This window comes from Macrobrachium rosenbergii, chromosome 56 (genome assembly GCF_040412425.1).
Source record: "Macrobrachium rosenbergii isolate ZJJX-2024 chromosome 56, ASM4041242v1, whole genome shotgun sequence".
Lineage (NCBI taxonomy): Eukaryota > Metazoa > Arthropoda > Malacostraca > Decapoda > Palaemonidae > Macrobrachium > Macrobrachium rosenbergii.
The window spans coordinates 48,615,527-48,628,738 of record NC_089796.1 but is presented as its reverse complement, the minus strand read 5'-3'; the positions used below and the strand labels follow the sequence as shown (position 1 = coordinate 48,628,738).

General features: G+C 48.9%; 1 protein-coding gene across 6 annotated transcripts in view; it reads right to left on the bottom strand.

Moving 5' to 3' along the window:
* Pus10 (Pseudouridine synthase 10) overlaps positions 1–12,823 on the bottom strand; it is a 361,563-nt gene extending 348,740 nt beyond the window's left edge. For 2 of the 6 annotated variants that reach the window (XM_067100514.1, XM_067100517.1), the window contains exons 1-2: positions 12,529–12,806; positions 735–935 (exon numbers count right to left, since the gene is read on the bottom strand). In XM_067100514.1, the coding sequence (XP_066956615.1) occupies positions 735–935; positions 12,529–12,795 (468 nt within the window). In that variant the 5' untranslated portion in view covers positions 12,796–12,806. Of the gene's footprint in view, positions 1–734; positions 936–11,133; positions 11,739–12,000 lie in introns of those variants that run through there. The other 4 variants (XM_067100520.1, XM_067100515.1, XM_067100518.1 and 1 more) reach the window with 4 other exon arrangements.
* Positions 12,824–13,212: the final 389 nt, after the last annotated feature.

Genomic DNA, 13,212 nt, shown 5'->3' with positions numbered 1-13,212 from the left:
GAAATCTTGAAGTAATTCTAATATATATCCACCCACTACCTAAGAAGAAATCTTGAAGTAATCCTAATATATCCACCCACTCCAAGATTCTAAAGTGCCTTATGATTTACTAAATCAAAAGCATCAATAAATCTATCTGGAGTACTCTGCACTCAAAATCCTTATCAAGCTTCTCTTGCAAATGGCATGTCAAATCTAAAAGAGCATTGCAGGTACCTAACTTCCTATATGCATACTGACTTTTTGCTAACAATCCTTTGGACTCCACAGTACTCATAAAGAGGCTTAAAAATAAGTTTTCTGCAACTTTGGAGAGCACATGGAGAATAGAAATTGGCCTGTAGTTACTGCAGTCTCCACTAACAACTGAAAACAGAAAATAATACAAGGTATGTAAAGTTTCACAACCCAGTTGAGAATCATGCTACTCAGAAAACAACAATATCTTGAGTCAATGACAGCTGAAAAAAGTGAAAGGTTACCAACAAGTAAGTAACAATAGTTGAAAAAAGTGAAAGGTTACCAACAAGTAAGTAACAATAGTTGAAAAAAGTGAAAGGTTACCAACAAATGAGTGGATGGCATTCCAACATCAACTGACCCTTTGTAATATTCCTATATGTAAGGTGACGGTTTGTACTCTCGTAGGAACAAATATAAAACAAAAACTATAACTATTCTCATAGAATACTGTACCAGCTGTGAAAATAATATTAGAGGCAAAACTGAATTACCTGTGTGATGACATTTGATGTACTTCCAGACTGAAGAAGACCAATACAGGCAATGCACACAGCATATTTTTGTTTTTTTGAGACATGTTCAATTTGGCCATTACTAGCTGACATACAAATACCATCTATGTCTATGGTGCCTTCATCTGGTGTCAAAAGCTGATGACTGTTTTTCTCTGAAGAAAGTGCTGGACACTGGCTCTGAAAAGAATTACGTTTGTAAATATGAGCTAGACCTATAGGAATGCCTGACATAATCAACAAAACTTGTACTGCATCAGTATAGGCTTATGTCAATGATGCCAAAAGTAAAATAAATGTATACAGTAATACCTCAAACTTATGCGAGGTTAGGTTCCAGAACCCCTTGTGTAAGGCTGCAGGATTCACAGGTGTTTTGTAAGGTCACTAAAAAATGCTAATACATATGGTAAATGTTTATTTCTAGAGTTCAAACCCTAAATATGATAAAATCATGCTCCCAAAGCATTCTAATTTCATTTAAAAGTTAGCTTAATACTGTACTGTAATTCATATTTCATTACAGTACTGAGAGAGAGAGAGAGAGAGAGAGAGAGAGAGAGAGAGAGAGAGAGAGAGAGAGATGGGGGTTGTCCTTACTTTAAATATCAAGAGTGAAATTATGAGAGAGAGAGAGAGAGAGAGAGAGAGAGAGAGAGAGAGAGAGAGAGAGAGAGAGAGAGAGAGAGAGAGAGAGAGAGGGGGGTTTGTTCTTACATATCAAGAGGGAAATTATTCATGATTTATGACAAAGAAAGAGAGGACAACTTTGGAAAGAAAAAGTGAGAAGTTATTCTTATGTTAGATATCAAAATATAGAAATTCGTGATTTATGAAGGAAAGAGAGAGAGAGAGAGAGAGAGAGAGAGAGACTCATTTTTCAGTATCCTGTGGGCAATATTTCCTCTGCTTCACAGTCAATATGGCAAATTTTTCATAACATACAAACCTGAGGTCTTTACATAAGGAAATAACTTTCAGCGAGCTGGAAACTGGGTCTTTAAACTTTTGCATCTTTAAACTTTTGCAAAGTAGTTATGGTAACAGCTACCAATGGTAGGGGTGGAAGTACCACCCATCAAGTCGCTGTGCACTCAAATCTACGCAGTTTACTGTTTGGCCCAGGTAAGAGAATGAGGGGTGGTAAGGGGCGGGCCCTTTATGTAAAGACCTCAGGTTTGTATGTCAGGAAAAATACAAATTATATTAAAAATTTGTCATCTGTTCCCACACGAATACAGTAAACCCCCGTATTGGCGTTCTCACGATTCGCAGACTCATGTATTTGTGGATTTCTCTTTGGAACGTATCTACCATTGTTCGCAGAAAATTCGCCCATTCACAGTATTTTTCACTGAGAAATATTCACTAATTACTGTATTTTCATCTCATTTTCATGACAAAAGGCACTTTTTGAGATAAAACTATTAAAATACTCGGTATAAGCATTTTTTGAGGGTTTTTCTTATGTTTAAACTATCAAAATAGGCAGTTCTAAGTGTTTTCGCGGATTTTAGCTAGTCGCGGTGAGGTGCAGTACGCATCCCCCGTGAATATGGGGCGTTTACTGTACAAACCCTTGGCCTTTACATATGGGAGACTCAACTTTTGAAGGGAGGATTCTGAGTAAATCTCTGAACTAACTGGTAATTCGGCTCACCTGGGTACTCTCTTCCTGGTCATGAAAGAGCAAAGGAAGAAGACAATACCTCTAAGCTACTAAACAAGAGAATGTTTGTCAGACTTCTGGGCATTTCGAATTAAAGGAATGTAATATACTTGAATTGAAAAGATTTGGATGAACCCATAGTGTCGGAGACTATAAAGCTAAGAACCACTGGCTTGCTCATAGTCAGTCCCTCCCTCCCCTTGCTAGAAAGAAGGAAGGATTTGCATCTACTAATTTAAACAGAGCTAGATTGTCGACGGGATACTCAGTCATTTAGATCACCTGCATGAACGCCAGTCCAGCATGTGGCAGTTCATTCACTGTTCCTCTGTCGACTGGAAGAGGAAGGAAGACAGGAAAAAGGGTGGCCAGTCCACACACACTTTCTCCTTGCAGCTGCACACCTTAGGTGAGAAGCAACCTGTCCCTCAAGAGCTGGGTGAACTACATGACTTGTTGAGCATCCACCATAAGATCCAAGGAAAAGGAGTCCAAGAAACTATAGGCAATGTCCCATGGTAAAAGGAGATGAAAGTGATCTGCACAATTACATTCCATCCTAGTGCTTGCCCGACAGGTCCTTCCTGAATATGATAGACAGATTGATGACCCTGGCCTCGAAAGATCTGGCCCGAAACGTACTGATGTCCACCAGGAAGTTGCAGGGTACACTTGTTTAATCATCTTATTAGCCAGATAAATGATAATTTGGATACCGTTTCTCGGGCAACTCGAAGCTAATGAATGAGTTGTTGGCATCGGGTTGAAAGTCAAGTTTTTACGGAGGCAACATAGATGTCAGACTGTCATTGGCGTCATAGGACCATGGAAGGTGAATGATACATCTCACTGATCACCTTTGAAATGTAGAATGACGAAAGGTGTAAGCATCTAGATGTAAATGGACACCAAAGATGTCTTACTTATTCAAATGAGCGAGAAGGCAGATCAGGACAGCATCAACTTCAGGAAGTTGAGAAAAGAAAGACAATGATCAGGCTTCTTCAGAGGTTGAATGAATTTCCAGAAGTTAAGGTGCCAAGATCAACTTGTCCTTGTCTCCTGACTTCATTAATTGTTGTAATTACATCCAACTTGCTTGGGATGTCTGGTTGGCCACTGTACTGAATGCTCTTCTGTCTGCTTGTGTACTTGCACTGTCATAGAGTAAATAAAAGGACACTAAGACCTTTTGGTGACCATGGCAGTACCGTGGTGTGCTATCACACTGAGGAGTGTCTATCTTGGATCTTAAGACTCTTGAAACTCTAACAAGAGCTGTGTTGCCAAAGGAGTGCTATTCGGACACTGAGGCTCCTGAAACTGTCTTAAAATAACAGTTTTTAAAAGTAAATTGTATTTTTCCTAACTATACAAACCCGAGGTCCTTTACATTAGGGATTACTTTCAGGCGTAGGCTGGAAACGGCCGTTGAACTTCAAACAAAGTGGTTAGGCAGTTAACTACTGTCCGGGAGGCGGGAGTACCGCCTGCCCGGATGTAAACATTCCAATTTGCCTTTCGGCCCAGGTAACAGATTGAGGGGTGGCATGAGGTGGGCATAAAGTGTAAAGGACCTCGGGTTTGTATAGTTAGGAAAAATACAATTTACTTTTAAAAATTGTTATTTGTTCCGACACAATATACAAACCCTCAGTCCTTTACATTAGGAGACTTATTGATTGGAGGGAGGAATCTGATTAAGTCTCTATGAACTGACTGGAGTTCACCACCTTGTCTTCCCTTCCTGGTCGTGAGAGCGAGGAAGGGAAAAAACTGCCTCTGACAAAAGATCGGGTTGTAAGAAACGCAGGATCAGTTGTCAGACTTCTGGGTCCCTTTGCATGAAAGAGGAAGACGTCAGTTCATGCAAAGTAGGCTAGGAAGAATTTGACGTCAGATGACATAAAGGCAAATACAAGCATTGGGTTTGTCTTACAGTCATGGTCTCCTTCCTCCCCTTGCAAGAGGAAGGAGTGGGGTTGCTTCTATCAACCTGAACGGAAGAAAGAACGTGAGCTCCCGTTATGCGCATACCTGCATCGACCGCCAGATCTAGCTTGTAACGGCACATCCGCTCCCTGCCCGTGGGAAGAGAGCCAGGATGGGGAGAAGGAAGAGAGGCCAGTCACTCCACATTCATTATCCCAATCACAACCGTACAACTTAGGCGAGACGCAACCTGTCCTGTTAGAGGAGCTGGGTAAGCTACACAACTTATTGAGCAGCCACCACAGGACCCAAGGAAAAAGTGTCCAAGGACTTGTGTGCAACATCCCGGAGGTAGAAGGAGGTGAAGGTAGTCTGCTGGGACCACACCACCACCTTCAGCACCTTTGATACCAACATATTCTTCCGGAATGCAAGGGACAGACCAATGCTGCGGACCTCGTGAGCTCTCAGACGAAGCGTACCGGTGTCGTCTTCTCCTGCAGCAGAGTACGCTCTCCTTATCGTCTCACAAAGCCAGAAAGAGATGGTGTTCTTGGACACTTCTTTCTTGGTCAAGCCAGTACTAACAAAGAGTCGTCGACACTCAGGCCGGAGGTGTCGAGTCCTCTTCAGATAGCGCCGCAGCACTCTAACAGGGCACAGTAGCATCTCGTCTGGTTCATTACCTACAAAGTCCTCTAGGGAGGGGATCGTGAAGGACTCGAACCATGCGTCAGGGACCGAAGGATTCTGAGTCTTCGCTAAGAAATCCGGGACGAAATCGAGCGTAACTGATCCCCATCCCCTCAAGTGTTTAACATCAAAGGAAAGTCCGTGAAGTTCGCCAACTCTCTTCGCCGATGCCAGGGCTAGCAGGAAGACGGTCTTGAGGGTCAGATCCCTGTCTGACGACTCTTGCAAAGGCTCGTACGGTGCGCGAGTCAGGCTCCTCAGGACGTGAGTCACATCCCACGCAGGGGGCCTGAGATCCCTGGGTGGGCAAGACCTTTCGAAGCTTCTCATCAGTAGAGAGATCTCGAAAGAGGAGATGTCTACTCCTTTCAGCCGTAAGACTAGGCCGAGTGCGGCGCGGTAGCCTTTCACGGCTGAAATGGAGAGAAGCTTCTCTCAGCGAAGGAAGACGAGGAAGTCCGCGACCTGCTGAACAGAGGCTCCGATCGGGGAGATACCCCTTCGACGACACTAACCACAGAAGACGGACCACTTTCCCTGGTATACCGCTGTGGAGGATCGTCTGAGGTATCCTGCCATCTCTGTTGCTGCGCGACGCGAAAAGCCTCTTGCTCGCAAGAGATGGTGGATAACCTCCAGCTGTGAAGACAGGGAAAGCACTGCCAGGTGGAACCACTCTACGTGAGGTTGACGCAGCAGGTTGGGCCAGGGGGAATCTCTCTCAGCGTCTCGGAGAGAAGAGCTAGCAGGTGCGGATACCAAACGGCCTGGGGGCCATTTGGGTGCCACCAGAATCATTCTGAGATTCAGGGTGATCATCACTCAGCTGATCGCTCGGCGAATCAGACAGAATGGCGGGAAGGCGTACACATCGAGGTTGTTCCACGGAAGCTGGAACGCATCCTCCGCAGCAGCCCATGGGTCCGGCACGACAGAACAGAAGATCTGGAGCTTTCTGTTGTGCCGGGTGGTAAAACAGATTGATAGCTGGCAACCCCCACAGATCGAACAGCCTTTCCGCTATCTCCTGGTGGAGGGGGTCCCTACCACCTGGTTCTGGCGGCTGAGCTTGTTTGCCACGACATTCCTTCTTGCCTGGAATGTACCTGGCTGACAGCTCTACTGAGTGGGTCGTGGGGCATCGTCAACTGATGAAGCTGGTGGGACACCAGCCCCCTGCTTGTTGACATATGCCACTACCGTGGTATTGTCACTCATCAGTACCACAGAGTGTCCCATCACTCGATCCCAGAACTCTTGGAGGGCCAGAAAGGCCGCATTGAGTTCCAGGATGTTGATGTGAAGGCGCTTGTCGCCTCGGTGCCACACTCCGAAGTCAGCAACTCCTCCAGGTGTGCGCCCCATCCTCGGTCGATGCGTCTGAGAACAGAAGCATGTCCGGAGGGGGAGTATGCAGGGATACTCCTATTAAGAGGTTCCTGTCGTCTGTCCACCAGTGAAGGTCCTCCCTCACCTCCTCGGAAAGAGGGATGAGGAAGGACTGGGGGTCTTAGGACTGGGACCAATACTCCTTTAGTCTCCACTGAAGAGACCGCAGGTGAATACGCCCATGAGGTACTAGCTTCTCCAAAGACGACAGGTGACCGATGACAACTTGGCATTGCTGGGCTGGCTGCTCCTGTCGTGACAGGAACAGTTGTGCTGCCTGCCTGAACTTGCTGATACGAGAGTCCGAGGGAAAGACTTTCGCTGCCACTGTGTCTATCAGCATGCCCAGGTACTTTATCCTCTGCTTGGGTGTGAGATCTGACTTCCCAAGATTTACCACGATCCCTAGATCCCGGCAAAACTCGAGGAGCCGATCCCTGTCCTGTAGCAACTGCGAGCAAGAGCCCGCCAGGACTAGCCAGTCGTCAAGATACCTCAGTAGACGTATCCCGTGCGAGTGGGCCCAAGCTGACACGAGAGAGAAGACTCTCGTGAACACCTGGGGAGTGGTCGAGAGCCCGTAACAAAGTGCCCTGAACTGGAAGACCGTCTCCCCGAGGACAAAGCGGAGGTACTTGCAAGGGGACGGATGGATGGGTATTTGAAAATACGCATCCTTCAGGTCCACCGTAAGTAAGAAGCCATTCTCCCTGATGGAGGCCAGCACGGATTGTGCTGTTTCCATCGTGAACTGAGTCTGGCGAACGAAACGGTTCAGGGGAGAGAGGTCTATGACCAGTCTCCATCCCCCTGAGGCTTTCTCCAAGAGAAAGACACGGCTGTAAAAGCCTGGGGACTGGTCCGACACGACTTCTACAGCACCCTTGCTCAGCATGGCTTGCACTTCTTGCTGTAGTGCGGTGTCCTTCGATGATCCTGGAACGTAGGTTTGGAGATGGACCGGGGAGTAGGTGAGGGGAGGCCGAGACTCGAAGGGTAGTAGATATCCCTCCCAAAGGACATCCACTATCCAGGTCTCGGCTCCGTGTCGCTGCCATGTTGCCCAATGGCTCGACAGGCACGCCCCCACCTTCGGCAGCTTTTGGGGGGGAACGCCGCCCCTAGCGTTTCCCCTTCTTCTTCTTCCCTTTGCTCCCTTTACCGGCTTGAAAAGTGGGCTGAAAAGGGCGGGAGGGACCCCCCCTTCTCGAGGAAGAAGAAGGCTGGGTGTTTCCTCGGGTCCCCTTCGAAGACTGGGACTTCTTAAGGGCCGAGAAGTGCCAGCCTGGCCCGAAGACCTGGCCGCAGTGGGATGAGAAGACCTGAAGGTCTTGGCCACTGCCTGGTGGACAAGCCGGTTGCTGTCATCAGCCCGGCATTTGCCTACCGCGGCGTCCACCAGCTCTCTAGGGAAGAGAGAGGAGGAACCCAGCAACGGTCCATTCCTGAGGGCAGTTGCTGATTCAGGACCTACAGACCTGGAGAAGCGAGAGAGAACGGCATCTCTTCGTTTCAGAACCAGGTTTGCCCACAGGTTCGCAGTCTGGTGGGCGAGGTAGGAAATAGCCCTACCCCCAGACTGGCACAGTCTCCCAAAGGCGGAGTCCTCCCCAGGTACGATAGCGCCCGAGGAAGAAGCTACCCTCGATACTGTGAAGGACCACAGATCGAGCCAGGAGACTGCTTGGAAGGCCGCCATGGTGGTGGCTTCCAGGGTTGCAGCTTCTTGCTGGGAGAGGGAGATACTCTCACCAGTAAGTTGTTGCAACGTCAGACCCGGATCCAGACGAGTCAGGTCCGGGTCAACCTGCTTGGTCAGCAAAGCCCCTCCAACTGGAGTATAGAAATGCTTCTGGCGAGGCAGAGGGGGGGGGGGAAGAAGCTTGTCCGAGTGGCTCGAATGAAATGAGCTGTCTTGCCCAGACACAAGACTGTTCACTTGGTCGAGGACCCCCTCAGCAAGCGTGGACCACGGTAGCCCCACCGAAGCCTTGGGTTCCTTCTTAGGTCCCCAAAAGGATTCGAGGCACGACGGACGATCCACAGCAGAAGCCGTGGTCCCTTCCCCGAGGTCATTGTGCTGACGAATCAGCGCGATAACCTCTGCAAAAGTCCTCTGTATTTCAGGAGTATCCGCATCCTGGGGCAGAGGACCCTCGAGTCCTTCCAGGGTGCGTTCCTCCCAATCTACTCTCCCTGCAGGAGGGAGAACCTCGGCAAAACCCCGTGATCCTTCCTGGACCACGCAGGCATAAGACCTGGTCGAGCCAAGGACCGAGCCAGGTTCCTACGCCCACGAGGTAGAACTCTGGGGAGACAACTCGCCAGAGTTCTTCCTGTCCGACTCGCGCCCCCTGGAAGAAGCTGAAGAGGCGGAGGGGACAGGCGAGGAGGATCAGGTGCCCCCACTGGCTTTGCTGGCAGAACCAACTGAGGCAGTGGGCCGGGAGCCATCACCAACCCCTGGTGGTGATGGCAGCCCGGGTCGAGGAGACTGCTTTCGCCTAGGAGAAGCAATCTCCCGAGGAGAGCGGAGCAGCTTGCGAGAGTGGAGCGGCTCGCAAGAGCCGAGCACTCGCCTCCCCCGAGCCAGGCTGGCCGCGTGGACGTGGCCGGAGACTGGGAGGAGTCGAGCGCGCGGCTGGCTGGCGCGAGCTTGGCGCACCAGTCTTCTTCGAGGCCATAGCCTCTCGGGAAGACTGAGCAGGGGACCTCTTCTCCACCTCTCCTGGCGTTCGGCCCCGAGGGGCTGAAGCGCTATCCTGAGAACCTGACTTGGCACTCACAGGAGTGCCAGCAGGAAGAGCCGAGGCACCTGCATGCCCAGGCTCTTTCTCTCGCCCCACGACCTGGTCCGTACGGCGAGGAGTTTCTCCCATATCAGACTAGGGTACCCGGGTGCTCAGACCAACTCGCGAACGAGTGTCTGACGCGGACTCGCTGACCTTCGAAGCAGGTTTCTTAGGCACAGGGGGGGGAGGGGTTGCAGACCGTGGTCTGCACGCCCTTGGCTCCTGATGCGACTGACCCAGAGGCCAGGGCAATGGTTCCCTGATCCGAGGATCGGGAAGAGCCGATGAGAGATCCCACTGCCTTCCCTGTGGAAGGAGGCAGACCCTTAGAAGCCTCGGTGCGAAGCCCCGGAAGGAGAAGCAGAAGAGGCAGCAGACAAAGACAATGACGATGATGAAGACGAAGACGAAGATGACGACACCTTCCTAGACCTCTTCTTCTTCTTCTTCTTCACCATCTGCCTCAAGATCGCTGTTAGATCCCCAAACCAGGCGGGCGCAGTCAAAGACTCAGGAACGGCAGGAGGGGCTGCAGCAGGAGGCACATCCCCGGAAGAGACTGCGGAGCTCGGGCCAGCACTTACCTGGGTGGTAGCAACTGCGTGTCGGCCAGGAACAAAAGTGGGCGGGGCCGGGAATGCAGGCACCGCCCCTCCCGCGTGGGTAGTCATGTCAGGCCGCGCCAGTTGATGGAATGGGGAGAGGAACAGACGAAGGGCCGGGCTGGAACGTGAAGCGAGGAACTGCAGTCGTAGGCGAGCCAGGGTCAGCAACGGGGGTAGCGACAGTCACGTACAGGAAGAATGACGTCACCATGTAGGCGGGGCCTGCGTGCGTGAACGCGGCCAGGAAGCCAGGAGGCAACGGTACCATGTGTTGCACGGCAGGGGAAGCCGAGACCTGGGTATCCAGATGTGAAGCTACCGATACCGGGAGCTGCGCAAACCTGGACATGGTGATGGTTGTTGTAGTGGCTGTCGTTGCCGAGTGAGTGGTCACTGGAGTGGTGGAGAGATGAGGTGCCAGTCCCTCCAGTGACGTGCCAGGTAGGCCCAGGTGTAGCCAGGTTGAGGCCGAGTCCGTAGCCTGGCTATCCAGCCCGAGACCTGAAGCAAAAGTCGGGTTAGTTTGGGAAGCCTCCACTCGCTCTGGAGGAAAAAACTCCCCTCCAGAACGGAAAGAGACCTCCGAGAGGATGTCCCAGTCCAACTCTTTCCCGCGCCGTTCCACAAGTGATGAAACGAAAGAGGAAGGGGAGGGGGAGTCCTCACCCGAGGGAGAGGGAGCAAGAAGGGGAAGCTCGCCGGGAGGGAGAAACGAACCCAACACATTCGCCACCAACGGAGTCGTCGGGGGCGTTTCCCTCGTACGACTCCTTGGTAGGCTTTCGACGGTAACGTCTCCTCCCCTCGAACTTCCTCCATTGCTTGGGGGACCAAGAGCAACACTCACTACAGGGAGCATCGCGCGAACACACACGCCCCCTGCAAGATGGGCAGAAAGCGTGTGGGTCCGCGTCGACGCTAGATCGAAAAGATATACATTTTTTCCCTCCCACCCCAGGACATACACGCTTGGGATAGGAAGGCTTAGTTGGTTTGTCCATGATAAACAAAAAAAATAAGAGTTCCCACCAAACTGATGAAAAAAGAGCAGTCAGGCAGAGAGCGACGAAGAACAACGTCCGTGAGCTACGATGGCCGAAAGCAAATTGGAATGTTTACATCCGGGCAGGCGGTACTTCCGCCTCCCAGACAGTAGTTAACTGCCTAACCACCTTGTTTGAAGTTCAACGGCCATTTCCAGCCTACGCCTGAAAGTAATCCCTAATGTAAAGGACCTCGGGTTTGTATATTGTGTCAGAAAAAACAAATGTAAAAAGGCAGGTAAATGCTGTGCTTACCTTATTCAAAGTCGCTGCTGTTCGACCACGTAGGTAACAGTATTGGCTTCGTAGGTCCTACTGTCCTGGGCTTCTTTGCAACTGCTGGCTGCCGAACAGGTGAGTGGGAATTACTCGGTCCGGGTCTTATTGTAGATGGTTGGGAAAGTAAATCAGATATTGGGGATATCTGGCGGCTCTTGGGCAGATAGACGCGCTTAACTAAATCCAAAAAGGCCTGAAATGGACACGGAACACCTTCTAGGCATCGCTTCTGGACGCAGTACGTAGAAAAATAACTTTGGTAAAGTGGTTGGAAACAAACTCAAGTCCTGACTTTCCGGTTCGAGAAAGAAAGAACGTGTGATCCTGGTGTTGGCCTAGCCCTATGAATCATATCGATAGAACACATTGTGATTGGTTCGAAGTATTTAATCCGTAAGCCCTACGGCATGACCTGGGTCAGTCTGAGATACGATTGGACGGAATTAAATTTCCCGCAATCAGGCCAGGGCAACTTCTGGCCTTATCATCTTGCGGCAACAGCCTTAGGAACTATGGGTTGAGAGGAGTGCCTCACTCGCCATCTGAAGAGCTGATGGAGAGGCGGGTAATTTTTCAGAAGACTCCAGCCAGCCATTTCCAAAGGTGAATGTTGACCATTTTGCATGAAAACCATTTTGGATTTTTCATGCAAAAATGGCCAGGAAATGATAAGGTAGTAAAAGAACCTAAAAATACCAACCTAATGTAAACTAGGGTGTTTCTGTGACATTTTGCCCCTTGTATTAGTTTATGAGGAGTTCAAGTCCTTAACTCTGTTACTTGAGAAGAAATTTTTTGTTTTGATGTGATTTACCCAAAAAAAATATAAATTGGGGAGGTGGCTGGAAAGTCTAACGCTGAAAAACTTGTTACTTAGTTCCGCGGGAAAATCAGGCAAATTGGCAAAGTAAGTTACTTTTTTGGGTAGAATCTGGCACGTTGAGCCATTTAATCTGTGCAATTTTTCATTTAGAGTCATTGTTAATGATTTATGGGCGCATCCCTCGGTCGTCCAAACTACCCAAAAACTGACCAAGGGTTGTTGCAGCGGTATTAATTTATAAGTTGCCAATACACTGCCAATACATGATATGAAATTGTAACCTACATTTTTTAAATGACCTCTTCATCAAAGTACGACTTATAAGGTAAGGCAATACCTGTCCCCCACCCCCTCCATAGCTAATGGTGCAAAACTGTAACCAGTAAACACCCCTAGGTTACGTGGTATTATTTTATATTGGCAACTCATAAAATTTTACTGTTGCAACTAGCCCAGGTTAACCTAAGCCTAGGGTCTCATGTCACAGAATCTAAGAGGTCGAATTTCGCCAAAACCTGAGAGAAGAGAAAAGTCTCTTAGTCTCTTACTTCATCCGGTGTTTGTGTCTCAGACGTCTGCGATGGCAGCTCCTCTAGGCTCTTCTCTAGGGCTCCTGCAGCTTCTTCAACTAGTTTACCCAGATGTATTTGACTTTCATAGAGTGATTCTGACCTCTCCCCTAAATATATCAATATACACCTCTGACAACATCCTATACTTTCGAGGAACTCCACCACTTGGCGGGCTGGCATGTTGCATTCAAGTTCAGGCGTCGTCGTCGTCGTTGTTCTGCAACTTCTGCCCCCAACAATCATCTTACCCAATCCAAAGATTAGTAGTAGTAGTAGTAGTAGATGGGAGAGGTCTTTGAAACGGCTCCCTCGCTTATTCCTAAATTGTACTTTTTAAAGTTTATTGTCTGTAATAATACCATATTGTTTTTTATAAATTCCCTTCTGTTTTCATATTCTTCTACCCATAGATCCGTAACTAGAAGGATGTTAGTCACCAGTTCCTCTGTATTTTCTTAATATGGCTGATGCACAAATCTTTATCCATTTTTAATGCGACCATGCGCTGGTCTGTTCAAATTTTGAATACAATGGCTATTTCCCATCTTTAAGCGAGATTGTCGGAGATTTATCAAGTTGAATTTCTTAACATATAGTGTATGTATCACTTAATTGATTTTGATAAGTAGTGTGGTTATGTTAAGTAATTCCCAATTGATT